This window comes from Syngnathus typhle, linkage group LG18, assembly GCF_033458585.1.
Source record: "Syngnathus typhle isolate RoL2023-S1 ecotype Sweden linkage group LG18, RoL_Styp_1.0, whole genome shotgun sequence".
Taxonomy (NCBI): Eukaryota; Metazoa; Chordata; class Actinopteri; order Syngnathiformes; family Syngnathidae; genus Syngnathus; species Syngnathus typhle.
This window is the reverse complement of record NC_083755.1, coordinates 5144429-5172067: the sequence shown is the minus strand read 5'-3', so window position 1 is coordinate 5172067 and position 27639 is coordinate 5144429. Positions and strand designations below refer to the sequence as shown.

Here is a 27639-nt window from a genome sequence, read left to right as displayed (position 1 = left end):
TCTTATTGAGAATTAGCAGTATGACATACTCAGTTGCAACCCTGCATTGTGTTTGGAAATGTTGCACTGGTTGGGAGGACAACAAAATAGGGTAAATATCTCGCATGCATGCTTTCTTTCTTTTGTTAAATTATTTCTGAAGTAATTATCTGTCCCCAACTGTGTGCTTGATGCTTCTGATGCCGAGGCAGGTTAGGGTCATGGTTCACCTCAAGTGGGTGAGCTTTGAAATGGCATCTGTTCTGCCAAGTGACTCCACAAGAGGGCGCAATATGTCCTTATGCAATCCTTTTGAAACTGGGATGTTAAGTTTACAAGACATTGGTAATCTAATTGAAGTGTTCATTCCATTTACGCTTATATATTTACACAGACATGTCTGAACAACAAAAGAATATGTTTATATATATATAAAAAAAAAAAAGATTTTGTGGTAAGAGTGTCAGCATAAACAGGTGAAGGAATAAAAACACATCGGGGGGGGGGGGGGGGCGAACAGATTTTGTAGTAAGAGTGTCAGCATAAACAGAGGTGAGGCAAAAAAAACAGGTTGAATGAAGACACACAAAGTGACACAAAAGTCAAAATAGATACAGAAATGACACACCAGTGTACTCCATTTGCTAATCTTCACTCCGTACTGACTTGATTATTTCTGCTCTTTTCTTACTGGCTGTCTCCTTAAACCTTTGCATGGCCTGGTTACAGGATTTTTTCTGCAAGTGGAAGAAAACATGGCATTAGATATACAGATGTTTACAGTCATATTTATAAAATCTCATTTAACATACAACTTCAAAAGTTTGCTTCTCCAATTGCAGCTTTAAAATCTCTTCCACGGTCAGATCTTCCACGTTCTTCTTCAGGGCAATGAAGTGACATGAAGGTGAATGGGATTTGTGCTCCTTCCTGTCAAATGGAGACACAATTAAGCAGTTGAGGAAGTCATCTTAAACATTGAAGGTACTTTTAGACAAAATGTACATTGTGATGTTTTGTACACGTTGCTGCTTTTAAACACTTGGATTGCAAACTTGCATGGCTCAAGTATTTTGCTGTGTAAGAGCAGAGTCCCAAAAAACTGCTGAGGTGTGTAGAGCAATATAGCAATGTATACATCTTACTCTGGGTCATCATCGGGCTCCCAGCCTTCCAACTCTTTAAGGCAAAAGAAACACATGGCGACATCTGGGCTGGGATCCGAAGGCGTATGTATGAAGCCAGCCTTTGCCATCTGTGGAAACGCATGATCAACACATTTGATTACATTTTTGTTTTAAACTTGTTGCTATTCAACGGCTACGTGGTTAGCTCAGGGCTCAACAACAAATACTCACGTTTTCCGGCGTGCAGGCGCAGTCTTTGTCGAATGGCCACCCCTCAAATGTCTGCAACCTATTCTCGTAAATGTACATTTTAAAGGTATCGTCGTGAAACGGCTCCATTTTACGTAGCTCTGTGAATTTTTTGTGTGTGAATATATTTGTCGCCACTACGGTTTTCAAATCCCAGTCGCCTTTAAAAGTATGCGTTTTGATTGGATGATGCTTTCTTTTTCTTCAAGGTGTAAAAACAGACGCGCATTATGATTATTGCCACCTAGTGGTCAATCTGCTTCCAGTTGAACCAAAGCATTTTATGCAACATTATATGTAGTAGTTTGAGGGGGAAAAAAGTATTTTGACAGTATTTTGGATTAATTTAAATTATTACCTTTATTGACAACAGACAAGTTTCCTGTTGTTCTTAAAGTGCTCCATAAATAGAACTGAGTTCCGTTGTTTGGTATCAGGTCAAATTCCAGAGGGAAATGGCAATGTTTATATACGCTCTGAGCTTTTGCAACAAGCAAAATTGTAGTATTATTAGGCCGTATCAAAATTAATGTAAACTACGTTCTTTGGCGTAATGTTAACGACTATCCAGTCGGTGGCAGTAATGCGTCAAACTGCTATTTACCAACTGCCATTAAACACCAGAGAAAGAATGTTCTCAACTGCTATTGGTCAGAATTCGACGCGCGAAATGTTCTTTTTCTCATCCGGTGTCAACAACCTGGACATAATGGACGTCAAATTTTCTAAATATATTAATTGCAAATCGTGAATTGTCTCTATTTCCAGCCACGTTTGATTTTCTCGAGTTGCGGTGATGCAAGGCAGATGTGCAGTTGACACGCTGACAGAGTTTGGCTTTTCTTCACCGTCAAGCACCCTGAGAGTGGGCTCCCATGTTTTCCTTTGCACTGGAGGCGACGAGGTTTACGTATACAACTACCAAGACAGACAATTGAAGGCAAGTTTAGAATGTGTTTTCATAATTTCTCAAATTCTAGGGGACATTTTATCCCACAATAATGCCACAGTTTTGGGGGGCAAGCATTGATAACGGGTCACTTTTTATATCACTTTTAAAAATAACCCATGGAAATTGAATCGGATCAATCGATACAATCACCCAGCCCCCCGCTAATAATTCAATTCCTCCAGGTGGTCTTCATCTTTCCTGGCCCTGTGAGAGACCTGGTATTGAATGAAGACAAGCAGACCCTCTATGTGGCCTGCTGCAGTGGAGTTTATGGAATCTCTTTCTCATCTTTACCCTCCAGGTGAGAACTTTTTTTCCATATATCACTGGCCTGCACACTACTACAACTGCTGTTTATTGATAATCATCTATATCAGAAAGACAGTATTCATAAAATGTCATGGATGTAATTATAGTAGCGTGGAAAAGGGAATAACATTTGGGAAATACTGCCCCTAATGTAAGTGATTTCTGCTCACTTTAGGGTTCAAAGCTTGGAAGCATCCTCTACTGTGCCTCGTGTTAGTGTATCCCCCAAGCAACTTGTTATCAGAGAAGATGGAGTATTAGCCCTACTCGTGATCAACTCTGTGCTGCTGAATCTCAAGCGGACAAAAACATCCTGGCTGTTGACACGCTACAAAATAGCTGAAGTGTCAAAATTCAGTGGCTATCAAACACTTGGTTCATTTGAAGTGCCATTGATATCCGACTCAGATGAGTCCGGCGAAAGGAGGCCAGTGCTGATTTGTGTCCACTCTGCAGATTCAGCATCCTCGTCGAGCTTACCAAGTGGTCACGTCTCCCTCGAGCCGGTCCTCTTCAAACTCCTATTCGGGATTGACGCTTCCCTAGCCAAATCACCGGTTGTTTTCTGCGGTCTGCCGGACGGTCGTCTGTGTTTTGCCGCTCATCGTGTTCCAGGATCACAGCTCAGAGTCCTCCACAGCCTCGAGCAGCCTGTGGTGTTTGTCGGTTCACCTACCGGGACCCGACCAGAACCGGTAGGCTGTTTGGTGGCACTGGGTGAACAAGGCAAATTTGTGCTTGTCACATCCAAACGAGCAGGACGGGAAGGAGGAGGCGTCAGAACCGCTTTTACCGAGGTGTGTGTTCCTGGACCTGTGGTGTGTGCCTGCCTTGATAGTTGCTGCCTTTACTACAGCACTGGTTCAGACTTGCTGGGTCTGGATCTGTCACTTGCTTTCACTGAAGAAGCAGGATTGCGAAAAGGAGCTGCCGCCTTTCCGAATGTCTTCAGTTTAAATGTGTGTAAGGTCGTAGCCTTGACCGGACATGCAAGGAACGCTGAAGGTAAGAAAACTCAGTGAGTCATGGAATTTTGACATGGAATCACTAAGAACCACAGGTAAAAATAAATTCAGTTCTGATGTTGTGACTCAAAAGTGCATTTATGTCAAATATTTCTGTATCAGGTCAAGTTCAGCTGCTAGGACTGTCCTGCAGAGGGCAGCTCCGAAATATTAGTTTGCCTGTCAAATTGCAAGATGGCGGATCATCCCATCTTCCCTCGTCACACGTTGGCCGTAGCATCAAAGATGTCCTGTCAGCTATTGGAAATGTTTCTAGAAGGTATGGATTTTCCACATTGCTGCCGTGGCATTGAGCCAAATTTTAACATGCTGGGAAGAAAAAAAATTAAAATGTGTCATTAAAAATTCAGTTAACTTATTTTTCCTTTTAGAGCATCAGTGCTGAAAGCATCAATCAAGTCCAGAAACCAAACCCTGAAAAAGCTGAATCAGGTGCTCAACATCAGCTTCTTATTGAAAGCTGGAGCAGACAGTGGGACGCTTCCAATCCAATGTCACGCCATTACCAGCTGGATCACTTTGCTTCAAAAAGACTCCTTAAATTTGAAATGCATCCTGGAAAATGGAAGTTGTCATATTCTGGAGCAAGGATGGACATTAAACATCACCGCATCTTCCCTGTGCAATTCCACCAATGAGCAAAGCTCTTCTACACATTATTCATTCCCTCTTCCGAATGTTCAACCAGGCGAGAAACTGGAGATTTCCCTGCCATTGGCGACTGCAGAAGACTCATTGTTACCTTGTAGCGTTTCCTTCTCCCTCACTTTCTCACTCTCGGACCTCCTTAAAGAGGAAGCAGCGACGCCACTTCCAGATGGCGGTCTTGTCAGTTTACCGTTGAACACGCTGGTGGTGGATTACCTGCACGCTCTGAGGGTGGTCGGCCCGTCAAAGAGAAACGTTGCATCTCGACCATACGACGTCACCACGGCGGATCCCATCTGGGCCCTTTTAAAATCACGCCGTGGCGAAGAATGGAATGCGGGGAAGCATCAGCATTCTATGATGATTAAGGTGTCGTCGCAGTTACTAAGGGGCGTGTTGAAACCTTCAGAGGGGAGATCAAAAGCGATACCTTCAAACATGTGTGTCACGCTGCTGGACTGGCTTCTCTGTGAAGGCCACGGAGGTGTGAAGATGCAAGGAGACAAGATGGCCATCGACAGCTCTGTCGTCCACGCTCGAGCACCAAACGGACACACAATAAAGCTGATCACAAAAGAGGTCACATGCACATTTTGTTGCTTTAATATTGCAAAAGGCATTTCATCTGATTTGTGTTCTGAACCCGAATTGTTCTTTTAGCCTGGAAAAATGCCAGTTGCATGCCTGATGGGCTTTGGCTTTCTCATCCAGGTTATTGCAGAGGACGGTGCGGTGGAGGAGGAGTCCCTGGCCATCGTGGAGCTTCAGGTTGAGAGCTGCTCATTGGGAGCTGTGTGTGGAATGCATCATGCAGTCTTGCGGAGAATACAGGTTACAACTGCACCTGCACCTTTGCATTTTGGACCGAATTCAGGAAGTAGAAATCTAATGAGTGGGCCAAAAAAATTATTCTGAGTATATTTTGCTGCCTTTCAGAATCAACATCTCTTTTGCCTTTGATACAGAATTTGTTGCAGAGGGTGCCTGAAAGGCCTTCTTCCACAATCAGAATGCAGAATTTACGTATGAGAGAAGCCCTACAGTGCGCTGAGGTAAGATTTTAATAAATTGTTCATAAAATAAAAAAAAAACTGCAAAAACTCACTTCCCAAATTATTTGTAATCATAGTTACTAAATGTTTTACCGTAACGTTCATCACTAAACATTTTACTCCTAAATACAAGATCTGTTTTTGTTCATCTGATTGTCAGAAAATGTTGCAGCAGCTCCGGCAAAGTCGAGTCTCCTGCAATTTTGGTGAAGGCCTGTCCACGAGCAAGGTGACGTCATGTCTTCTCAGTGTGTATGAAGCACTCAGAAAAAATGAAAATTCTCTGCTTATTATTTAACAACTACGCAAGTATCCTGTCTTCATATATTGTAATTGGGCATATGAATCATTTGACAGCAATAAAGTGTGTCTTCTGATAACTGTGAAAGAACTTCCATAAAGAAATCCTGCTAAAATTAACTGTTTTAACAAATGAGACGCAATTAAAAAATATATATTTATAAAAAAAAAAAGAGACCACACTTAAACGACGATCTTTTAAAAGGAGTATTGATGACTCATACATCAATATTCCGTTAGGGGGCAGCATATTACTGTCAAATGTGTTTATCCAGGCAAAGTCAGCAAAAACATGTTTGTAGTTAATAAATAAACGAAGAGATTGAGACAACACACAAAAAGCTTTGATCATAAATTAGAAAAAGAAATAAATGTGCAGTATTGTCTTCATTGCAAAAGTTAAAACCAAGCATAGGAAATGATCATTGCACTTTGTCATCGGTAATCATAACTGGTTTGAGTTGATTAAATTCCAACAGGTACAAGTGAACTGTAGGAACGTGCTATAGTTTCACCACGATTTCTAGTCCAATATCCATCGCTACTTTGTCTGCATTCCCACCAAGGGAAGAAAAAAAAACCTGTGATTATTTAATGTAGTGGGAATGAGTGTTAATTACAGTCCAGTAGAATCTACTCTCTCGAAACCTGATCTCATGTGCTAATAAACTCCGTGGGCCACTTGTACCACACTAATGAGGACTCTGTCTAAAAGGTGACCTCCATTTTCCCTTGACAGTCCCTGTGTCTTTCTCAAATGACCCCCCACGAGCAGGAGGTGTCATTACACTTTCCTTGAAGAAACAGCGAGCATGGAAGTAGACTGCTTGCTCTCAAAAATATGCAAAAGGTTCCATCATGATGTGAGGCATTTGAAAACCTACTAATTGGAATAAATCATAAGGGCCCCCCCCCCCCATCCATCCTCCATGTTGTACCTCAAACTTCATTTTCTAGGCACTGCCGTCTCCATGACAACAGAACCAACAGCGAGGTCACAGGTACGTTTTCTACCCCCCGCCCCCCTTTTTTATTAATACTCCCACAAAGCCGAGCTGTTCAAGCTGAGTCCGTCTGCTTTCAGCGTGCCTCCCTGGTCGCCGCGCAGATAGTGGCCGCTCCTGCTGCGAATGGCGAGGCGGCCGCGCTCCGGGAGTTCCACGCCGAAATCCTCGGGCACTTCACCGTCTGAGCACACCAGCCCGCTACTGTTGACGTACCAGAAGCGACCGGTCGCACCTGCCGGGGTAAAAACGATGCATTACAGCACAGAATGATGGACAACCATTTCATTTAAACCCAATTTGGCGTGCTGACCTTTAATATGGTAGGCCCCGTTGCTGAATTGCAGACTGAAGATGTCGTAAACAGATCTGCTCGCGTCCAAAGTGTTGGAGTTCTTGTGGTGGCAGATGAAACCATTCTCACCTCGGAGGATCAACGTGGGCCGGTTGGTTAGTTTCAAACTCAGCTGTTCGTCCTCCCCTGACAAAAAAAAAAAACACAGCGAATTTACTCAAAGATAAATCTGAGATGAGATTTTGTAGGGAATTTAAAATCTCACCTATAGAATCACTGACAGCTAGCAACTGTCCATTCTTCTTGGTGCAGATATATTTACCATTGTTTGCTTTTAATGCTATCTTGTGACCAATCCACTCCATTGCAAACATGGTGTTGGCTGAACTGTATAAAATAAGAAATATATTTAAAAAGCCCACTGATTGAACTTAATAAAGAATGAGCCCACCACTCACACTTGCGTGGCTGTACTCTGGATGCCTCCGTGGTCCACCAGGTCCCAGTAGTTGCCACGGCTGGTTCGAAAAGTACACTTGTTGCTCTCCTTGTCCATCTCCATCTGAAACGTCTCCGTATCCGTCTCGTCTTCCTGGTTGGCGGCGAGGCTTACGCCTGGGAAAGAAAAAGCAAAGTTTTATACCCGTTTCGTGATCAGAGCGGAGAGAAATGCGACAAGTCACATGACCACAAGACAGTGCAGGTTTTAATTAGATGCATTGCGCAATATCCCCCATGAATATTACTAAGCTCTTAACAACGGTCCGCTTATCTCTCTCTTCTTTCTGGTCATCCTTCTCTAATAATCTCTGTAGCTCCTCACCCCTGACCCTCCTCCCTCACCCCAACCCCCACCTTTGCCCCACCTTGGGGGCCTGCCTATCTGCCCTCTTTCACAGCTGGGTTTCGGATATAATCAGCTTTCGAGTGCTGCCCGTCTAGCCCCTCAATCTCCTCAATAAAAGAATCAAGCAAAAAAAAAAAAAACAGGAAGAGCGCTGGATTTATAGGTCCACACTTAGCAGGATGTGCAGATAATTGGCAACGCCACTCAACTCTCAAGAAAGCGATGATCAAATGTAGGCAGAACAAAAATGGAAGTGCATTTATGTTAATAAGCTAATTTAGGAAAGGAAAGAAGGGCTTTTCCAAAGCCTGAAAGCTTATATTATGTATAAATGTATTACTTGTATTCAGAGGTGAGATTTGATTTAAGAGGCAAAAAAAAACTGGTTGTTATTTGAAAAATGTTGACCTTGGACATTTTTAAACTAAAATAGTTTTGAGTGAAGAAAACCACCAAGTGCTTTGGTTCAGTAAAGGTAAAGAACATTGCTGTATTTTCTCCCCACCATCACGCAATCTATAAAGACAATATGGATGCAAATGGAGATGAATCTAATATGCTATACTTCTCCCTTATTATTTCAGCAGATTGCCTTTATTTTCTGATTTTTATTTATTTTCTCTCCCCCAGGTGGATTTTGATTTCAATTACATGTGGAAGAGAGACAAGTGAAAGTGTGACGACACGCGACAAAGATGTCACGCCCGCTCTCTGAGCTACCTGGACACGTTAATGCCCATCTTATTAACTCGTGATGAATCAGGCATCAGTGGGGGAGTTCGTGTGCAGGCGTGACTCATCATTGATATGAGGTACGTATGTCTGAAGCAGAGTGGCGGGGGGGGGGGGGGGGGTTACTTTCATATAGTCTCCTCCATCCTGAGTCAATGTCATGCTTTGTCTACCTATTCCATGTGTCCATTTCACACTAATTCAACCCAGAAATGATCCTCCGTCAGGGCCCAGCTGGACCTCGCAGCCGGTATGCCGTCTATGGACGGGAGGACTGAGGAGGAAAGAGATTGGATACGCTGAAATCTGAGGAACCAATCTGAAAAATATCAAAAGGTGTGCTGATGGCCATCGCAAGGTTTGCTCAAGCATACACAAGAAGAAGAAGGCCTCGCCGTCGCAGCGGCGATCGGCTTTCAGGTACGTAAGTTCACTTTCCTTGTTTACAATCGGCCCCTCGGATAGAATCTTAGCATGCTCCTCCGTTTTGGGACGCCGCCCCAGAACGGTCTTGTCCTACCTGCAGTCTGAAAGTGGAGCAGGTCCAACTAATCCATCAGCTCTGCCATCTATTATTAATGGCAAGCTGATGCCACTACCCCCCCCCCCCTCCTGCCTCTCTTTATTTCTTCTTTCCCCCAAACTACTATCCTGCTCTTCTGCATTTGGGCTTGCTTTTCATGTTACTCCTTTCAGTTCCACTTTCTTCCTTGGGTCCGTGTGAGCATTTGGATGGAAAAATAATCTTTTGCTCAGGCAACACGATAAGCGTAAAAAGCCAAAATGAATAAATAATGAAAGACTTTATTGTCATTATCTTCAGCATCTCTCATCTCAATAACATCAAAAGCCTCTTTGATTACTGGACTCGCTGAGTCCATTAGCAACCAGAAGGCGCGCAAAGTGAGGTCCGGTGACTGACTGCGGTTCTTAAGAATCCCCAAAACACCATGTCGTCTACTCCCTCGTCCGCTTTCCCTTTCACCTCCGTCTCCTTTTATCATCTTGTCGAGCAGCAGAGGTACGCTTCTCTCCACTAACATTCATAGATGAAGGTAAATAAAATAGAATATTAATAAATATTTATATTTCCGTACTCTCTGTAGCGTAAATGCATTGCCTACTGCTGATGTAATATCCTTTTTTTTTTGCTGCTGACCCCTTCATGAGCATTTTCCGCCGTATTGTTAGGGAGTCAGCGGTCAGTGGGTTAGGTTAGATTAGGTGACTCAAGAAGCTTTTGACCAAAGGGAGGGCGGGGGCTTGTGTTTCTGAAAGCAGACGCTCTCTTTACCTTCCAGGAACAGGGGACTAACTTCATTAATAATTCAACACACTTCACCCCCCACCCACTCGCCACAGCGGGACATTATGTTAGTGTGTGCGGGCCTGTGTGATTGTGGAAGATGAAGCTTTTGTTTGTGCGAGGAAAACCTACTGTAGGCATGATGCAAGGATGGAAATTTACACCCAATGTGCAGAGAGAGCTGCGGCGGACTCTCTCGCCATTTCCAGTCCTTCCCTTCAGCCAATCAATCTTAACCCGCTCCCGGTCATTTGGTTTCTGTCGGCAGCCCCCCCCCCCACCCCCCTTCGCTAACAATGAACGGGGGCCAGATTGGGTTTCAGCAAGCCGGGGTGGAGTAACACGAGCCCGCAGACAAGAATCTGCAGCCAGTGGCTCAGCATGCTGACAGTATGCTAATCCATCCCCAATCAGACCAGCGCGTGCCTTTCAACCCTCAGCAACCAAACACTTAGCGAGCACTTGTAGCGCACTTCTACTTGGGTGTAAAATGAGCCCCGCAATCGCAATCTTGAGTTTTGCACACGCATGAAAGAAACGCGGCCTTGTTTCGGACGAGAATGGACTTTGAAGCTGATGCGGAGCAGCTGTAATCCATCAACGCTGCCATGTCCGCCCTCGCGCTGATCAAATAACCCACTTCAACTGCCCTGTGACAAGACCAAAGCGTAAATACATAATGCAATATCAACACAATTCTGCCATGCGCAATATAGGTTACAAGCAGCTGTTTCACAAGGCCCAGCAGGAAGAAAAAAAAAGCAAAGCGCGTTAACAGCATTAGCCAGCAACGCCACTACAGGGAAAGCCAGACATTTTTTTTTTCTTCTTCTAAAAAAATAAAGTACATTTCTATGATTGATTAAAGGACTCGGAAAACAATGCTGTGCTTTCACACCTCGGAACAACACAATTACTAGACATCGCATGTGTCGGAGTTCATTCATTCTAGTATTACGTGAGCACACACACATTCACGATTGGCAACTTCACCTTTTCATGTCCAAGTGATACGTCTCGACTAAGAGGCTTTGTATGTAAGGGGCGCTTTACCTACCTTGCCTCATGGAGACGTGTTTCCCATTGGCTGCCGTCAGAACCACTTGCGGTTGGCTCTCCTCCAGGTCAAATAGTTCATCTTTGCCCGGTTTGGAACAGCGACCGGACCTCAAGGTGCCGCTGGGGCCCATGGGAGACAAATACTTCCCCTCACAGTCTTTGAAAGCCAACTTTCCACACTTGAGGTCTAGCGTGTACGTAGTGGTCCTGCCGCTTTGCTTCACCAGCTTCCCATCATTGCTGAGGAAGCGGCCGTCGCAGGTCTTCAGGCAGTACTTGCCGCTCTGGTAGACGAGGGTCAGGATTGCGGCCACCCCCCAGGGAATGTTCATATCCACCGAGATCTCGCCGTCCTCCGCCGAGAGATGGGCGTAGCGCTTGCGGGCCACCGACAACAAGTTGGCCTGCGGGTGCAGAGCCAGGTGCAGCACCCACAGTTCGGCGTCTGTGACACCTTGAGCGAAGCAGGACAGGTAGTCCCTGGAGCCGCCGAAGAAGCGGAGGTGCTGCTCGGATTGAAGAGCCCAGCGACCGTCCGAATGGGCCGCGATGAGGAAACGGCATTCCGAGTGGCGGCCCTCCGCCTCGCAGCTCACCTTGCCGTCCTTGTCGGAGGCCAGGTAGCGTCCGAGGTGGCTACGCAGGTACACCACCCGGGTGTCCTGAGACTCCTGCTCCAGAATCCAGATCTGCTTCTTCTTCATGCTTGGAGCTGAAGCATTGAGCTGACAGACAAGGATAGCAAAGTGTTAGGCGGCACCTGTCATGTTTTCAGGATGGTCCAATTTGATTGCCTTTAGCCATGTCGCCCAGTGAATGATTGGACTTTTGATTATTATTTGTATTCAATTAATTAATTCAGCAATTAATTAGATTTCCCCTCCCAACCTTAAAGCCAAATCTCTCAGCTGTGAGATAGCAGCCTTCGTGGTTGATCAGACCAAACTGAAGCGTCAAAGCATGATTCCCATTGGACGGCATTTCGACCTACAATCAAAAACACAAGATAGATTATATAAACTTTCTCCAAACTGTTTCCACAAAGTTCAACGCATAAAATTTATGGCCTTGAAAAACAGCAGCATTCATGCCGCTTGTTCCCAATTCTTTTGCCCTTTTGTTTGCCGCACTTGTCTAACTTCAAATAATTCTTTCAATCCGTAGTAGGAGAGAAAACTAAAATTCCATTTTATAAATTAATGGAAGTTGTTACAGTTAATTGCAGCGCTGACAAGGTAGATTTCCTCCATCCGACAAAATTACCAATGACTCATGCTGTTGTGGGAGAATTAGCATTTAATTTAGATTTATTCCTTTCTTTGTAGCACTCTGCTAAATCAACAGGGGCCGGGGGGAAAAAAACGAATGGAGGTGATGTCATGGGGAGTGATGAAACGCAAACATGGCTAAGACAGGAAATCAATTCATTAAGGTACAGCGTCGAAAGCACTCCAGAGACCGCCAAATTCCGACCCCCACCCATGGCTTTCGCGATAGTTTTCCAGCCGCAGCCTCCTAATTTACTTACTGTGGTTTTGTGGCTTCCTCGCCGCTGTTTCTTCAGCTCTAATTCCGGCTCCCAGATTTAAGAGTCTTCTTTCACCAAATGACCTGTTGTAATTCCTGCTTTGGTTTTCCACCTCCCCTCCCAGCCTCCACTTGCCTAATCAGGTTAGTCGCGGCGAAGGCTTGAGTCAAGCCCCTCGGCGGAGAGCCTGTCGTCGGTCTCTTGTGCCGCGTGGACTCATTTTGCTCTCGACCGCTTATCTCCTCATCTTCAGTGTGCCGCCTCCCCCTCTCGCCTGTTGAACCCGTCCAGCGTTTTTGACTGCTTCATCCCGAAGCTTCATTTACTAGTCATCTTCTGCTCATTTTCTGAACTTGACCTCGGTCTACCAGGTTCTTTAAGTGTGACCAAGAGGGAAGAACATCCTCAACCATCCAAGTACTCCTTTTTCTCCGATCATAAGGTGTCCATCACAAAAGGATGCCTGCTCTTTTTCGCAACTTTTGCTCTGTTCTTTACTCTCTGGCATATGAAGATAAGGCACAGGCTGATAGTAACCAGAGCACTCCTTGTGCCTGCTCTTCTCCAGCTCCCCTTACCCTCTAACACAGAGGCTTTAGTTACACACCTTCTCTGATTGCACACTCCCTGCATCAGCTCTAATAGGACCAAGTAGCAGACTTTTGTGTACCCCTCCAACTCCCACCCTATGCGCGTGCTTGTGTGTTAGCGCGTGTAATCAGCTTCTCCAATCAGCCGATTGTTAGACTTCTTCGTCGGGTAAACAAACGTGTCTTTTCCCAAAACCTTTTAATCCTCAACCCAATCATCTCAACGTGGCTAATCTACCGCCGATGCCTCACATTTGCCGAGGCACATTTGCACGCACCATAGAAACGCCTACGTGAAGTCGGTAAACACCGACCGCCCCAAGATTCAGGCAAGATTCGAACCCAAAAAACATCAGAACAGCGAGCCAGGCATGCTAACCACTAGGCTGCATGGCAACCGCAATTAATGAGGAAAACAGATGATACATTTGAATGCATTGAATCCTCCCTTGTCATGACATCCACACTTGTGATGTTTGCGGTTGAGGTAACAAAAACACTGCACAGAAAAAAGTCAAACAGCGTTATTGTCATCAGCGCCATTATTTTCATTACTGTTACTATTATCACTTCCACTGTAATTCCCCCTCATGTGTGTTCTATCTCACGCGCCATTAATTCAGACCGTGCGGCCCTCGGGGGCCCGCGTCATCGTCTGCTGATGTGCCGGCGAGCCCGCCGCTGTCGGCACGCGGACGCCTGTCGATAGCCTGCCAGATGTTTTTTTTCTTCCCTCTTTATTGTGCGAGGTGGCCGTGCCAGGTTCACCGTGGCAACCGTGTGATGGTGCTTTATAGGCCATTACATCGGCCCTCTGATGACACTCAAATAGCTATCATTACACCTCCTCCAAGGAGACACAGAGCAGGGAGGGGGAGGAGAGTGGGGGGGGGGGGGGGAAGAGGTAGATGAGCGGGACCAGGAAGAAAGAAGAGAGGGCAAGGCAACGAGATGGCGAGGGGAGAAAATCTGAAAGGTGAACGGTGGAATGATGGCATGAAATTGCACGGGAAGACGGGATGAGAGAGAGAGGTGGGAGTGACTGGGAGGGAGGATTCAAAACTGACCATTTTGGAGTTAACAGCCTACAGGCCTTTTTTTTTTCCTCCCCTATTAACTTCTATTCTGCCATTACTTGGGACTGCGGGAGGCTGGCTCGCACCCTGCAGCGTCCCGTTATACTTCCACAGCCCCCCCCCCCCCTCCGGTCCCATGTGTACACACCCACACGTAAGCTCCCCACACTCCTTTTCCAAATTGTGAACAGGAGATCACCTGCTTATTTGTTTTCGTTTCTTCTTTTTCACTCGCCCTTTCTCTCAGTCCATCCATCCATCCGTTTTCCGGGACAGAAGGATGTGACGTTTCCCACTGGATTGTTGTCCCCCACCTTGGTCCTATCTATTGCATTGCAACCTTCTCCTTGTGATTCTTCCTGTCAAACTTGGACTTTGCATCTATGGTGCCGTTTGTGCGTTCATGCAGGTTGTAGTACCTACAGCCACCGCTGAGTGGCGGTATGAGCCTTGTATTCCAGGAGCCAGTCGTACGTGTGTGTGTGTGTGGGGGGGGGGGGGGGGGGGAGTCGCTATACTTTACTGTACATCTCTTGGAGGTGGAAAAAAACGGGAAAGAAGATTGATACTTGTTTCGTTACCGTTGGTGCCTGTGCGACTGCACAGCCCTGAGAAGAATGAATGAAGAAGCCCTTTTAAATGGCTGCTTTTAATGCTTGGCTTTTTAATGGGGGTAGGAGCAAGTGGGATGGGGATGGGGGGGTCTTACAGAAGCGAATCAAACCTGAAACATCAATGCAATTAAAACTAGGCTGTCGCGTTTGCACAACAGGAGCGTGTTTTTTTGGGGGGGGGGTTAGACCCACAAAGTTATGTGTGAATAGAATGTTATGGTTTATTCTGCGCCGCATGCAATGCTTGCATTTCTCATGTGCTTTTAATATCACCGCTTCTCTTGCATGCTAATTGTCATTATGATTAGGGAAAGGTTTAAAAAGCAGCTCCTGGTGTTCCTTTCTTTTAAATCTGTTCCCAAGCGAGGCTTTGGAACAGTCCGGATGAACTGATACATTGCCTTTCTAAAAACAAACCGCCCCTGGATCATTCATTAATTCACATTTGGCTATTACAGTGCAGGGTTGTGTTTTATGGGCAGAGCGGTTTCTTCCTAGGATAGGAAGGAGTTAATATCAACGGGCTAAACGTGATGAGTGAGGGAGACCGGGACACACACGCAGCCAATCGGCGCAAAGATTAACACCTTAGTCGGCTCTTATTGGTCCAAAGCCTGATATTGTCCTTTGGCAAATCAGAGCCCACGTGGGGTGGGGACCCCTCATCCCACCGTTCATTGGCCTAGACTCCAAACTGGAAGCCCACCTCACTACACGATTGGCCTTCCCTCCTCGTAGAGCCCCTCCTCGGCTTGTTTTCCCTCCGCAAGGAAGGGAAATATCCCTCTCGCGAGCTCCGTGGGCTCGCTTGCGCTTCCTCGTCTCGGCGCCGTGGTCTCGCTTCACATTTATCAACATGTCACAGCGAGCCTCTTTAACGGCGACAAAGTACGAAATACACGACTACCGCGTGATATTTAACACTGAGTCAACGCGTCCCGGCATTCCGTCTGTGTTCACCTTACCTGAGGATGCGCACAGTTTTAGTGCATGATTTATGGCCTTCTGACATCACCTATATGTGACACACACATACACACACGTCGTGACACGGCTAACCTTTAATGAGGTCATTATATTAGGAAAGATGAACAGGCAGGAGAACTTAATCCAATTAGTGTTTATAGCTACAGCATCCGTCCATTCTGGCATCCATTCGCACTTGAAATGAATCAACCATCCATCACTCGTGCATTCCTTCAACCATCTACCTATCATCTGTCCATGCAGCATCCATCCATCCATCCATCCATCCATCCATCCATCCATCCATCCATCCATCCATCCATCCTTCCTTGCTTCCATCATGCATCAAAACAGCAACAGGGACTTAAGATGATTCCAATGACCTGGCAATTGAAATAACAAAATGCACCGCAAAACCAAAGTACATATGTAGAACCTCGACCATTCGCTCTTTAAACGTCCGAGGAAATCGTGCGTCATCGGAATATTGTTACTCACACGAGGGCATCAGCAATACACGACAAAAGCCTTTTTCCCCTGCACAGTATATGAAAATTAATCGCCTGATTTAGTCAGCTCGATTTAAGTCTATTAAGCACTAAAGCCTTGTAATGGTTGACCTTATAAGATTTACCAGTTTCAATTATGTTCTGTATTTATTGTTTGCTCGCTCTCACAACTACACAGCCCCTAAAGGCCTTAAACATTATTGCTATTTTAATCAAATGCGGGTCTTAAATTCCCACTTACTTGTTAAAAACGTGTAACAAAGTAGAAGATGTGTTTTAAACAGCAACTCTTTCAATTGTTTTTTTTTTGCATCAGTTTATTTTACACAGTTGCATTTTGTTAGTTCAAGTCAACACAAATGTTAGATAGAAATTAGGAATTGAAATCAGTGATTTTTATTTTTTTGGTGGTGACATGAGTCAGTCAACCGATGCACTTTGCAAATTTTATCTGGCTTCGGTGTCAGCAGGGCGCGGCGGCTCTCGCCGTGTGGCGTCCCGCAGGAAGGGGACCCCGCTTATGTGTCCTGGGCGATTGTCGTCACGGCGATGGCGGCCATAGTGCTGGTTGCCAGGGAGATTGCTGGCTGCTTGTCTTGACCCGTCCCCCATTGTGCTGTCACCGGCGTTATTGATGCACGCCGCTGCTTGCTATTGTGGGAGTGTAGGAGGGAGGGCGAAGAGGACAACGTTTAATGAGTTCAGGAGGAAGAGGGGCTCTCCCTCGAACCCCCCCCCCCCCCATCCTTTGCCTCTCCTTCATTTCTCATGGGGGTCTGCCTTGTGTGAGTGTGCATTAAGAATGGGGGTCTCTCGTTATCCATCATGGTAAAATGCACTTTGCTTTGCTCAAAAATGCTCACACACCCGAAACCCTGCATGCTGCTTTTATGGAGAGCGCTTGCAAAACATTCTCCTTCACCTCTTTGGGAACCGTAAATACACACTGTCTCTCTCTGTCTGACACACACACACACACACACAACGCTGCCTGAAGCTAGGGGCAAGATTAATAATGACCCATCTCCCCATAGACAGACCCAAATATACATTGTTTGAAGAGGGGTCAGGGGGGACAGGTACAGACAATGACGGGATGAGGAGAGGAGACTAAATGGTCATAACAAAGAGGAGGAAAATTGGTCTCCGGTAAAAAACAATTAGCCTTGTTGGGGCCTGTGAAACAGGTTATGTTAGTTAGAGCTAATTCTGGCCTCTGAAATTGCCCATCTCTGGTCTAGATTACTACCACCATGGTTTATTTTATGAAATTGCATTCTCTACAACAACGGTGCAGCTTGTTTGCATAACAAATAAACAAAAACAATACACGAAATGTGGTTTTCTCTCTCTTATCAGATTTAATTTGATTTAACAGTATAATATTGTGTAGAGTTTATGCATAAATGTTTCGTGTATCGCAGCTGCAAGGTGTCGGCAAACTCAAAACAAATGGATCCTGGAATGTGCTTGAATTTGACCTTGAAAAAGGTATATGAACCTTGTCTAAAGAGTGTAGAGATGGATGGGGAAGAATCTGAATTACACTCAACACACAAGCACATATATAAATATACACACACACACATACACTTGCACACAAAGAGAAGCATCAGTGTGGATTAATGTCTTTGCCTCAACTATTTCATTTATTAATGTCAGAGGCCTTGGTGATGAGGGCATTTTTCAGGTTGCTAACCATTATTCCCCCAAGGCCCCAGGCTCCATAGATTCTCAAAGCACCGTGTGTGTGTGTTTGTGTATGTATATGTGTGCATATAAATATACATTCATCTACAGTAGTCTCACCAGCTTGTGAGACTATTGCTGTTTTTTTGCCACTGTTTTGCACACAACAACACAAGCCTTAGCAACTCCCAAATTTATTTTTGTCCTTGAAATGATGTTTTGTTCATTCAAGCGCATAGAATGTGCCGAGTATGCGGCAACCTATCATGACGACCTGAGAGAAACTCACAAGTGAGACAAACAACATCGTGTCTCAATCGACTTTTTTTCCCTCCTGACATTGTTTAATAACGTGGCATTGATGCATTCTTTTTTTTTTTTCCATAAAATTGGCAAACCCAAATTGGAAAAGAATGCAAAAAAAAGAAAACAGGGACTCAATCTTTATTTAAAAAGCTTCATGTTTTCTTCTAACATTCACATGAAGACAGCGAGTGTTTTTAAGCCAAGGCTCACGACTGAGGTGCTTAATACTGCAGCACAAGTTGTGAGTTAAACATGAACCAAGAATTTAATCAATTTTCCAAGCCCCCTTTTGTGACCTCGCGTCAGTCAACACAAACACAGCGCCTATTCAAGATCCACATTCACAACCAACACAAAATCCAACATGCAACAAGCTGGTGAAGAAAGTTGATCCAATGAGATTTCTTGGTGTTTCTTTCAGATGGGAAAATGGAGTCCACGCAGTCGACCATGAGGTCACGTTGAAGACATGGCAACAATACAAGGAAACCCACGTGTAGTCCGCATGATGTTGCGCTCCCTTCAAGCAATTCAAGAGGTATGTTTTTATCTCTAATTCGAAAGTTGGGAGTCGAATTTCTCTGGGGCTGCACTGAGTGCTTGAAAGGATGTGACAAGTAAAGAGAAGGATAAGTATTCTGATGCTTATCACTCATATTTTGTTTGATGAAGAGAAGTAAACTGATTATATCTTTTTAAAAAAATTGCTTCTTTTTTTTGCTGAGCAAAATGAAGTCATGTGTTTCGTATTTCATTTCCTTAGTTACTGTATGATTAGCATCTCTGTTCAATGAACTGCAAATTCTGTTTCTGATACCCACAACATGCGAAGAGTACGCAAGTTGCTGCTAGCTAGTTAGCTAGCTTTACACATATATTAGGATATATATTATCCTATGTGTGCGTTTATTTGCGTTTTAATTCTTTTTCTTTTCAAAATTTCTCTTTTGGGGCTGGCCCCTCTGAGGTGGACGCCCGGGACTGATGGACCCTTTGCCCACCACTGCCTGTCGCCCAGCTCACCCCTATTGTAATGACGACAACAGAAAATGGATGAATGGATAATGACAATTTAATGACGGTATATTATTATATTGTATTATTCCGAGTCCTCAAATCTGCCTGCTTCATCTTCTGTGTCCTTTCTAAGTTTCCCTTTTTCCCTCTCCTCACTGTAAATCCTCCCCTCTTTTCATCTGGATTCAAACAATATTATTTATTCCCCCCCTGCAACTTCATCTGTCTGACGGTCTGCCTGCATTTCCGGCCATTCATCCAGCATCATGGTGTTGCTGATGTGGTGCAACGGAGGTTGCATGGAGGGAGTAAATAAACAAAGCGGGGGCCAGGATTCCAAAAAGATCTTGTCTTTGCATGAATGACGCTCATTCATCACCGCCCTGCCTCTCCCTCTGTATTTCTTTTGTGTATGGGAGAAGATTTATCTTTAATTCTAATGGAGAGTTGAATGATGAAGGAGGGGAGGGAGCGCGAGTGGAAGATGAGAAATTATTAAATGTCACCTCCAGTTTGATGCCACCAGAGCCTGAGATGTCATCTTTGTTTGGTGGGCTTACAGTTTAGCTCTGGTCTCAGGGGCTGGAGAGCATCCCAAAATGTTTGTAATTTCTAGGAATAAATTCCCTCTCAAAAGCAATGACCAAAAAATGACATCTCATCATAACTCAAAGCTGATAAAACACGTTTGCGGCCATGACATTTCTAATCACTTTCCATCAACAACTAACTTAAAAAAAAAGATTTCCTTGGTCTTGATGACCTCTCCCTCTACTGTTCATTAGCAAAATCCTTTAAAACACCCTGTCTCCACAAGAGGGCGCAAATTCCCCAAAGAATGCTGAATAAAAAGCTGCCCTGTACGAATATACCAGAATGCTAGCTAGATAGAAAGATAAAGCCCCCATCGACCATCTTTCAGCCACCCCACCTACCATTAGCAATTAGCTGGTAGTCCATAATGGATGCTTGTTTGCTATGTTCACCTGTCAGCCGATTGAATTAGCGCCTCCAAAAGTGTGTGCGTGATCATCTTAGTCCAGTCATAAAACACAGTTAGAAATGACTTCAATCCTGTTAACAAAACAGCACCTGAGTGCAGGCCGCTAGATAAATCAAAGGTGGGTCATCACCACGTCAACTGGAGGCGGTTGAGAATCATCGTCTTAAACAGCCGCATCATGGCTATGCAAATTAGACGATTTATCACAGGTATGCTTGGATGGCTGATTTCAGGAAGATGGCAAAAAAAACCCCGATTTTTTTTGTCGACTCTTGCAATATTTGCTACGTGAGTCACTGATTCATCACACCAGTTGCAGGCTGTGGATTTTATACCTGGCCCCTCCAATTGGGATTTACCCGATTTAATCCATCTCTTAATGCCACTGCCATCATGTCGCAATTATGGAAATATAGCAAATTAAGAAATCAATACTAAAATGCAATATAATAGCATGCATGGATATTAAAAGTCTACACACCCCTGTTCAAATGCCAGCTTTTGTGAGACAAAAACAATAAGACAATTGGACAGAAAAAAGAATCTTAACACTGGATGGTATGGGATCTAGACAAATGCTACAAAAGCAAAAGAACAGTCAGTTTGGAATAAATAAATAGAATTAGGTTGTAAATATTCATCAGTGCGGTAGTGTTAAAGCCTTGCTGGCTCCTGTCTTTGTACAGACAGAGAGAGAGAAAGAGAGAGAGAAAGAGAGAGAGAGAGAGACATCCTCCAATGCTCACATACTTAATTGTGGTAATGTTTGACTTCACGGAATCTTTCAAAGCTTCTCATTTTCCCACATGATACCGCCTTGTTTTCAATTACTTGGGAACACACGGCTCTTAAACACATACACTAAGCAATACCTGTCTCATTGTGTGTATGTGCATGAGTATGTATTCATGCTATTGTTTTTGTGTGAAAATGTGTGATGAACGAACTTTTTTTTAGCTCAACGCCATTGATGGAGGATGAGGTGTCTTGACGGTACGTTTTGATCAGTAACTTAAATTTCAGCTTTACTATCTGTGTGTTGTGTGCTTGCGTATTTGCGCAACCAGCGCAGGCTGTCAACAGCCAGTCGGTTGAAAAATTGAACATCACCACCACCTCATTTTTATACATGTCCGCAATAGTTTTTGGTTACAGTCACTGATCACACCTCATCAGCACTTATTGTGAATCTACGAAGAAGAATTCTGTTAGCGTGTCGACACACACAAAAGCACACACATTCGCGCGCCAGGCAGCTGAGCATGAGTCAACATTAGGGGACTAAGAAAAATAAAAAGCACATAGTCCACTCATTACGTGCTGAGCGGAACCCAGTCAACCAGATCAGAGGCGTGCGTGTGAATGAGAGTGATAAAGAGGCTGCAGTGTGTGCGCTTGCAATTGTGAGCGTGTGTGTACTCATGTCAGTCATCTTCTTTGCACTGGTCCGCTGCTGGAATTTCAGTAGAATGATCAAGATTGTTCATATCTGTCCTGTAATCTTGTTGGTGTCAATCTCCGATCCAGAGTCTATTATGCAATGATACAGAATGAATGCTGAAAGAACTTTCCCGTACTAGTGTTTTGTTGATGAGTGTTTAGGGAGGTTCATCTTCTTCAACTGCTTCAAAAGCCATGCTCGCAAAGTGAACCTCCTATTTAGTCACAAGTGAAACTGATTAAAAATATGAGCCATAGAAGTCTTTTGTTCAGCGCATTTGCCAATGGAAATCTATTGTAGCGCTGGCTCTCCTCCCCCACCTGAGGACGACGAATGGCGTCGCACAAAGAGCAAGCGCATTGACATTCCAAAAGCACAGGTTGGGGCTTTGGATACTTAAAAATTGAAATTATAATCGACATTGTCAATAAAGCAAGTCCCCTTAACCCGGCGCCCCTTTTTGCACACATTTGCGGCCTTGTAAAAAGCCGACTTTGGCTCCTCCTCCGGCCGTATATCATTGCGCAAACATGCCCTCCGTCATTATGAGGCTGCTTGTCATTTTTCTCAGCAGAACGGTGCATCTCGCAGCGCTTCTCATTGATGCCTTTGATTGGACTTAAAGAGATTAATTTAATTATCTCACATAGGTGCCGTGAATAAATATAGCAGCGACTAGGAAGGAAGCAAGCAAGTGCAGAAAATGTTCATTATCTGTACAAAATGCAAATGTGCTTACTCAAATGGTAAGAAATCCAATTTTCTAGAAAAGGGATTTGAGGTAGAAGGCATCTTCTCAAGCCTGGAACACCCCCCCACCCCTCCCCACCCCGGTTCTGCTTTTTCACTAAAATGAGACTAAACGGCATGTCAGGCGGGGCCTCGACTCTTTGTAAACAGGCCGTGGGTCCGGTCAAGGCTGTGAGAAGAAAGGACAGGCGAGGAGGGGAGACAACTGAGCTTGTTTGCCATCAGGTGTGTGTGTGTGTGTGTGAAGATATCTCCAAACATTTGGACCCGGGAGATAACAACATGCCAGAGAGACGAGGGTGGGGGGAGCGAGAGATGAGTGTATTTCCCCAGGACCACCTAAGCCTCCTAATCAAGATATTCCCAATCTTACTCGTTTGTGTGTGTGATGTGTGTGTGTGTGTGTATCTGTGCCAAAGATAAAAGGGAGTGTATCAGAAGTGTCCCTCATCAAGCTTCCTCCTAGGTTAGGTTCATACTGCAGGACTTAATGGTTAGTTTGAATTGTTGGGTGGAATGTGGTGGTTTTTGTTTTGCGTTTTTTTTTGTAAGCATTTTTAAAGTGACCTTATTGAAGGTTGAACGTGCCATAAAGAAATACAAGCTTAAATATTTTGATTTCAAAATAATTGTTTTATTAATTGTATAATTAAATAACAAAGAATGAAAGAAACCCGTCAAATTCAAGTCAAATATTCACATTCAAAACTTTGCACTTGGAACGACGAAAGCGAGGTGGCGCTAGTGTGCAAAGCGCCGTTGGAAAAACAGGAGAAGAAGGTTGCCATGGATTAGCGGACGTGACGTCAGGCCCGTAGGTAAATTGAAGACAGGTGTGCACGAAAGGCGTTATTAAATACGGGTGGAGCAAAAATGGCGTCCTTTCGCGTGTCCACTTCGCAGGTAGGTCTGTACATGAGCGAATGTTTGTCGTTTGCTGCCGTTTCTCACGATGCCTTTTTGCTTGTTGCAGGATTTTCACACTTGAGGACCGCTACAGCGTTTGAGCAAATCACAGTAACGTCGCAGTTCACTTTCATTTGCTGCAGGTAGCACGGTGGGCTCTTTGGTTTTTGTGCCATTATTTCGAATGTTTTTTTTTTTTTTTTTTTTAAAGCTGGCCAGCTCTTTTCTTTTCTTTCCCACGTGGTGGTTTTTACTGGGAGTTGAATGCAAATGTTTGTTTGACAAATCGTCCGCGTTTCTTTATTCCGTCATAATTGCGCAGCTCCTGCTGCAGGTACGATGCTGCAAGTATAATGGGGATAAGAAAATGTTCCGGTTTGTGCACTTGCATTGCCGATGAGTAATTTTGAACACATTTTATTTTACTATAATGGCGTCGTTCGTGCTGTACGTAAGATGTTGCAGCTACATGCAACGCTCGCCGAACCTGCCAGTTTAATTCGTGTCTATATTACACCAATATGTACACAATGTCTGTTCACGTTAGGTTTTTTTATTTTGTAGCCTTAAAATAACAACTGCAGCTTTCTTATTTAAAGCAAGACGCAAGATTTGAGGTTTTAGTGACAGAGGTAATGCACTTTAAAATGAGGTGAGTTCATCTATGGTTGTCACATTCTCATGCCAATTGAAGTTATCAACACATAATTAATGGTGATGCATGATTTGCAGGCTGGAAGAGGAGCCGAAGGGCATGAGGAAAGGACAAATTCTACACCCAGTCAAAAATCAAGCAGCACGCAAAAGTTGACATGTGTGGGGATCATGTGACCAGGAGGGGACAATGTGGAGCTCTGGGACGCGCTTTGGTTATGGGTGCACTACGCTAAAGTTGTGGGGATCATGTGACCAGGAGGGGCTGTGTGGAGCTCTGGGATGCGCTTTGGTTATGGGTGCACGACGGAAAGGGTTTTGGAGTGGACAGTGTTTGGGGGACTGATGGTTGGACTTGCTTAAGAGGTGTGCTGTAGTTGTGGTTGAGGTTGTGGCTTGTCTGGATCCAGAGTAGCGTTCTCTTGTGTGAGGATTGTCATTGACTGCGCATTTGGGGGAAGACCTCGTTACGTCGATTGACACAAACAAAACTTTGACATGGAGCTGAATGTCCAATTTTGCGATAGGACTTGACTATTGTAACGTTTTGTGTCTTTCTAACCCATGTCCAATTTTGCTACAGGATTTGACTAACATTTTGTCTTTCTAACCTACCACTGTTGTACTTGTTTTCTTTGTTCTCCCTTCAGAGTAGGGCGACATTAGAACGAGCTGGTCCACGAGGTGCCGGAAACACAAACGGAACTTTGACGTGGAGCATAATGTCCAATTTTAGGAAATGACTTGACTATTTTAAGCTTTTGTCTGTTTCTAATCTACTACTGTCTTACTTGCATTCTTTGTTCTCCCCTCGATGTACGGCGGCGTTGGAGCGAGCTGGTCCAGAATGTCCAAGTTTGCAATGACGTGTAACATTTTGTCTTTTTGCAATGACGTGTAACATTTTGTCTTTTTTCCTAACCTGCCACTGTCGTACTTGCATTCTTTGTTCTCCCCTCGGTGTAGGGCGTCGATGGAGTGAGCCGGGCCACGAGGAAGCACCGCTCGAGGGTGCCAAGACATGACGCGAGCAGCGCACAACTCACTGTATGTTCTGCTTTTTGCAGGCTGATTGCAAAAGGGGGAAGCACTCAGCGACTGTAACCAAGAGAGTAACTATCAGCTGTGATCAAGTAAGCAAGTGACCTCCATGAGGTGCGCTTTGAGTTTCTGACATTGTTTGTGTTTCTGCAGATGGCGACTGAGACCTGACACGATCTGGCGGAGGTGGACGTTTCGGGCTGGCCGGGTGGCATCACTCTGAAGTATCCTGCAGCCAGCCGGGTTCTGAGGGAGACTTCCTTCCCTGGAGGCGTCGGCCTGCGCAGCTTCAATGCGTGAAATTGATTTCTTTTTAATTCACAGTGGTGTCCAAACTTCTGTTTGAGGGCTGTATACTGACACAAATTCAGGTTTCTTTGACACTAATTCATTAAACACTAATATATCATGACATTTTGCTATTAAGTGTAAATATTTTTTGCTACTGCTACAAAATGGTGTTGATTTTGAAGGTAATTTAAATGGTGTCTTGATAAACCTGACCTTGACACTGCGAAAATGAGGATAAAGCTCTACTGTATATCTGTTTTGAACAGATGATTTGACATGTAATGGTATATCTTAATGATTGATTATGCCGTTGACAGTCTTATTTTGGCGCTCCTTAAGTGGCCCATGTCCAATGGCCTTTAGTGGCAAATATCCCCTAGGCTGCCGTTTGGACACCAATGGTGACGTGTGTGTGTGTGTGTGTGTGTGTGTGTGTGTGTGTAGGGCTGCACGTGTATTGGAAAGCTGCCGTATGGTAGTCTGTTAAACATGCACCTGAAGAAATGGAAGATTTATTTAATGTGGTTAATTGTGTTTTTGCCTAGTTGTAATTTTTAGTTATTTAAGTCATTGAGAGTTAAAGTTAACATCTAACTGATCTCATTCAGATAGAATAGTTAATTTCCATCCCAAGTTCTGGCATGATGCAATGGAAATTATCACTGATTTTCCAATATGTATGCAGCCTTGATTGAGTGCAAACGCGCAGCAACGGCAAGCGACCGCGCAAGCGAAATTTTTGTGCTTGTGTCTTGCAAGGTGAAAGAAGTTGCACGAAACGGGGCCGGCAGACTGAGGCCACGAGCCCCGGGATTGGCGAGCAAAGGAAGAAATCACCCCAAGAAAAGTAGTCACCTGATGCATGGCTGGCCAGAGGTGACATGGCAATCAAAGATGCAAGGATAGTTTACACTTTTTAATCGCAGTTCCTTGTCTGTCGCAGGGCTCGCTCACTTGGTGTCGGAGGGATGGAAGCAGTTCCTCAAATGAAGATGAGTACCATCTGCCGGTCACGGAGTACGATGACAGAAGTGAACCGCATGCAACTGAGTGCTGTCTTTCTTTTTGCAGTTGTGCAAGGCAGAGGACGAGTCCAAACGTCAAACACCGGCCTGGAGTGGGTTAGAACCTTCAGTGGACCTTCGCCCGTGCCGAGCGGCTTACATGAGGCGGGTGCAGATGCGGTGAGGCTGCGAGGGCAAAGCAGCCAACATCTAGGGAGAGTATGACTTTTTTTTTGTCCTTTCGCACTTTCTTGCCCTCCCTCCACTTTCTCACTGGGTGTGCACACTGTCTGTCTGCATGATGCCTCTTTCTTCTCAGTGCTATCATTGTGCAATATTGTTTTAAAGTGTTTTTGTAATACATAAAGTGAACTGTAAAGTTAAACTGTAATGGTGTAGTGTACCTGAATTAAATTGTGAACTGAAGTGAAAAGGTCTCAATTTCAACATGGTATGTAAAGTCTACCTTGCATATTTTGAGTTAAATGAGAAAATACAAACTGGAATTGTTCGATACATTCTCAATAAGTCAATTGTGAAATATGTGTTAAACAAATGAGTCAAAACATGTAATGTAATATATGCAGTGTCAAGTATACCTATTTACCGTACAAAGAAAACTGAATGCATTCGTAATTGACAAAAGTCAAGTAGCCTGACACAGATAGATGCAAATGACAAGTGTGTCGAAGCGTAAAAAGTCTACGTTGCAACCAATGAAAGTTCTCTTTGGCAAACCTTTTTGCAACCCTGCTGTAGAATGGCCACTGAATTCAGAATCTTGTTCCATGTTGATGCGTATGTGTTATACGAGTAAAAGCCTTTATTTTGTTAAAGTCAGAGCCATTTTTTTTTCCGTTTGAAACGTCACGCGGGTGTTGTGAATAAAGTTGACTTTTTGTTTTGTTCCTGTGGGTGATCTTTGTAAATAAAGGCAACTTTGGTGTGTCAGTCATACACCATGTGCCTCACTTGATGCTGCATCTCGAATCTGAAACTAATCGATGTTTTGTTACAGGTCTTAACATCTTCCTTTGCAGTCTGACTAGGCAGAAGGCCTGTTACTATACAGTGGAAAGGGCTGCCAAAGTGAATTTATAAGCATTACATCAAACTTCCAGAATCTGGGCCTTCAATTCAAAGCACTTGTTAGTCTCATGTTGCTTAACAACACGGCCAACCTTGCTGCCAGTACTGTGATAGCGCCCAGTTCAGAGTTAAGTCTGCAAAAACACGTGAGTAAAGGCCACACCGTAACCTGTTTAGATGGTGTTCAAGTGAGCCAGAAAGAGGTGATCTCATTACCGGCGTCTTTATTAAACTGGCTTTTGTAGACAGCTTAGTTGAATTCCGAGGGCTGCCATCTAATG

General features: G+C 44.4%; 3 protein-coding genes across 9 annotated transcripts; 1 reads left to right on the top strand and 2 right to left on the bottom strand.

Annotated features, from left to right (window-relative positions):
- Window positions 1-515: 515 nt before the first annotated feature.
- Window positions 516-1536, bottom strand: birc5a (baculoviral IAP repeat containing 5a). Its single transcript, XM_061264627.1, has 4 exons — window positions 1338-1536; window positions 1125-1234; window positions 792-909; window positions 516-716 (listed from the first exon to the last, which is right to left on the bottom strand). Exons 1-4 carry the CDS (start codon window positions 1443-1445, stop codon window positions 624-626), a joined length of 429 nt encoding a protein of 142 aa, XP_061120611.1. The 5' UTR covers window positions 1446-1536; the 3' UTR covers window positions 516-623.
- Window positions 831-27177, top strand: faap100 (FA core complex associated protein 100). Of its 7 annotated transcripts, XM_061264625.1 has the most exons (19): window positions 2014-2295; window positions 2490-2608; window positions 2792-3621; window positions 3744-3900; window positions 4013-4868; window positions 5001-5120; window positions 5255-5341; window positions 5502-5570; window positions 6599-6642; window positions 6726-6888; window positions 6973-7091; window positions 8418-8599; window positions 8747-8939; window positions 18584-18700; window positions 19130-19243; window positions 21140-25066; window positions 25128-25270; window positions 26025-26141; window positions 26192-27177. In XM_061264625.1, the coding sequence occupies exons 1-9, from the start codon at window positions 2152-2154 to the stop codon at window positions 6614-6616; spliced, it is 2400 nt and encodes a 799-aa protein (XP_061120609.1). In that variant the 5' UTR covers window positions 2014-2151; the 3' UTR covers window positions 6617-6642; window positions 6726-6888; window positions 6973-7091; window positions 8418-8599; window positions 8747-8939; window positions 18584-18700; window positions 19130-19243; window positions 21140-25066; window positions 25128-25270; window positions 26025-26141; window positions 26192-27177. The 7 variants fall into 7 exon arrangements, with proteins under 7 accessions (XP_061120603.1, XP_061120609.1, XP_061120607.1 ...); XM_061264623.1 differs by having other exon boundaries at window positions 25001-25066; window positions 25128-26141; window positions 26209-27177; XM_061264620.1 differs by having other exon boundaries at window positions 25128-26141; window positions 26209-27177.
- Window positions 6675-12811, bottom strand: fscn2b (fascin actin-bundling protein 2b, retinal). Its single transcript, XM_061264626.1, is given in 6 exon segments — window positions 6675-7126; window positions 7206-7327; window positions 7399-7555; window positions 10883-11609; window positions 11773-11871; window positions 12413-12811. Coding segments are annotated over 5 exon segments (1551 nt in total). The 5' UTR covers window positions 11866-11871; window positions 12413-12811.
- Window positions 27178-27639: the final 462 nt, after the last annotated feature.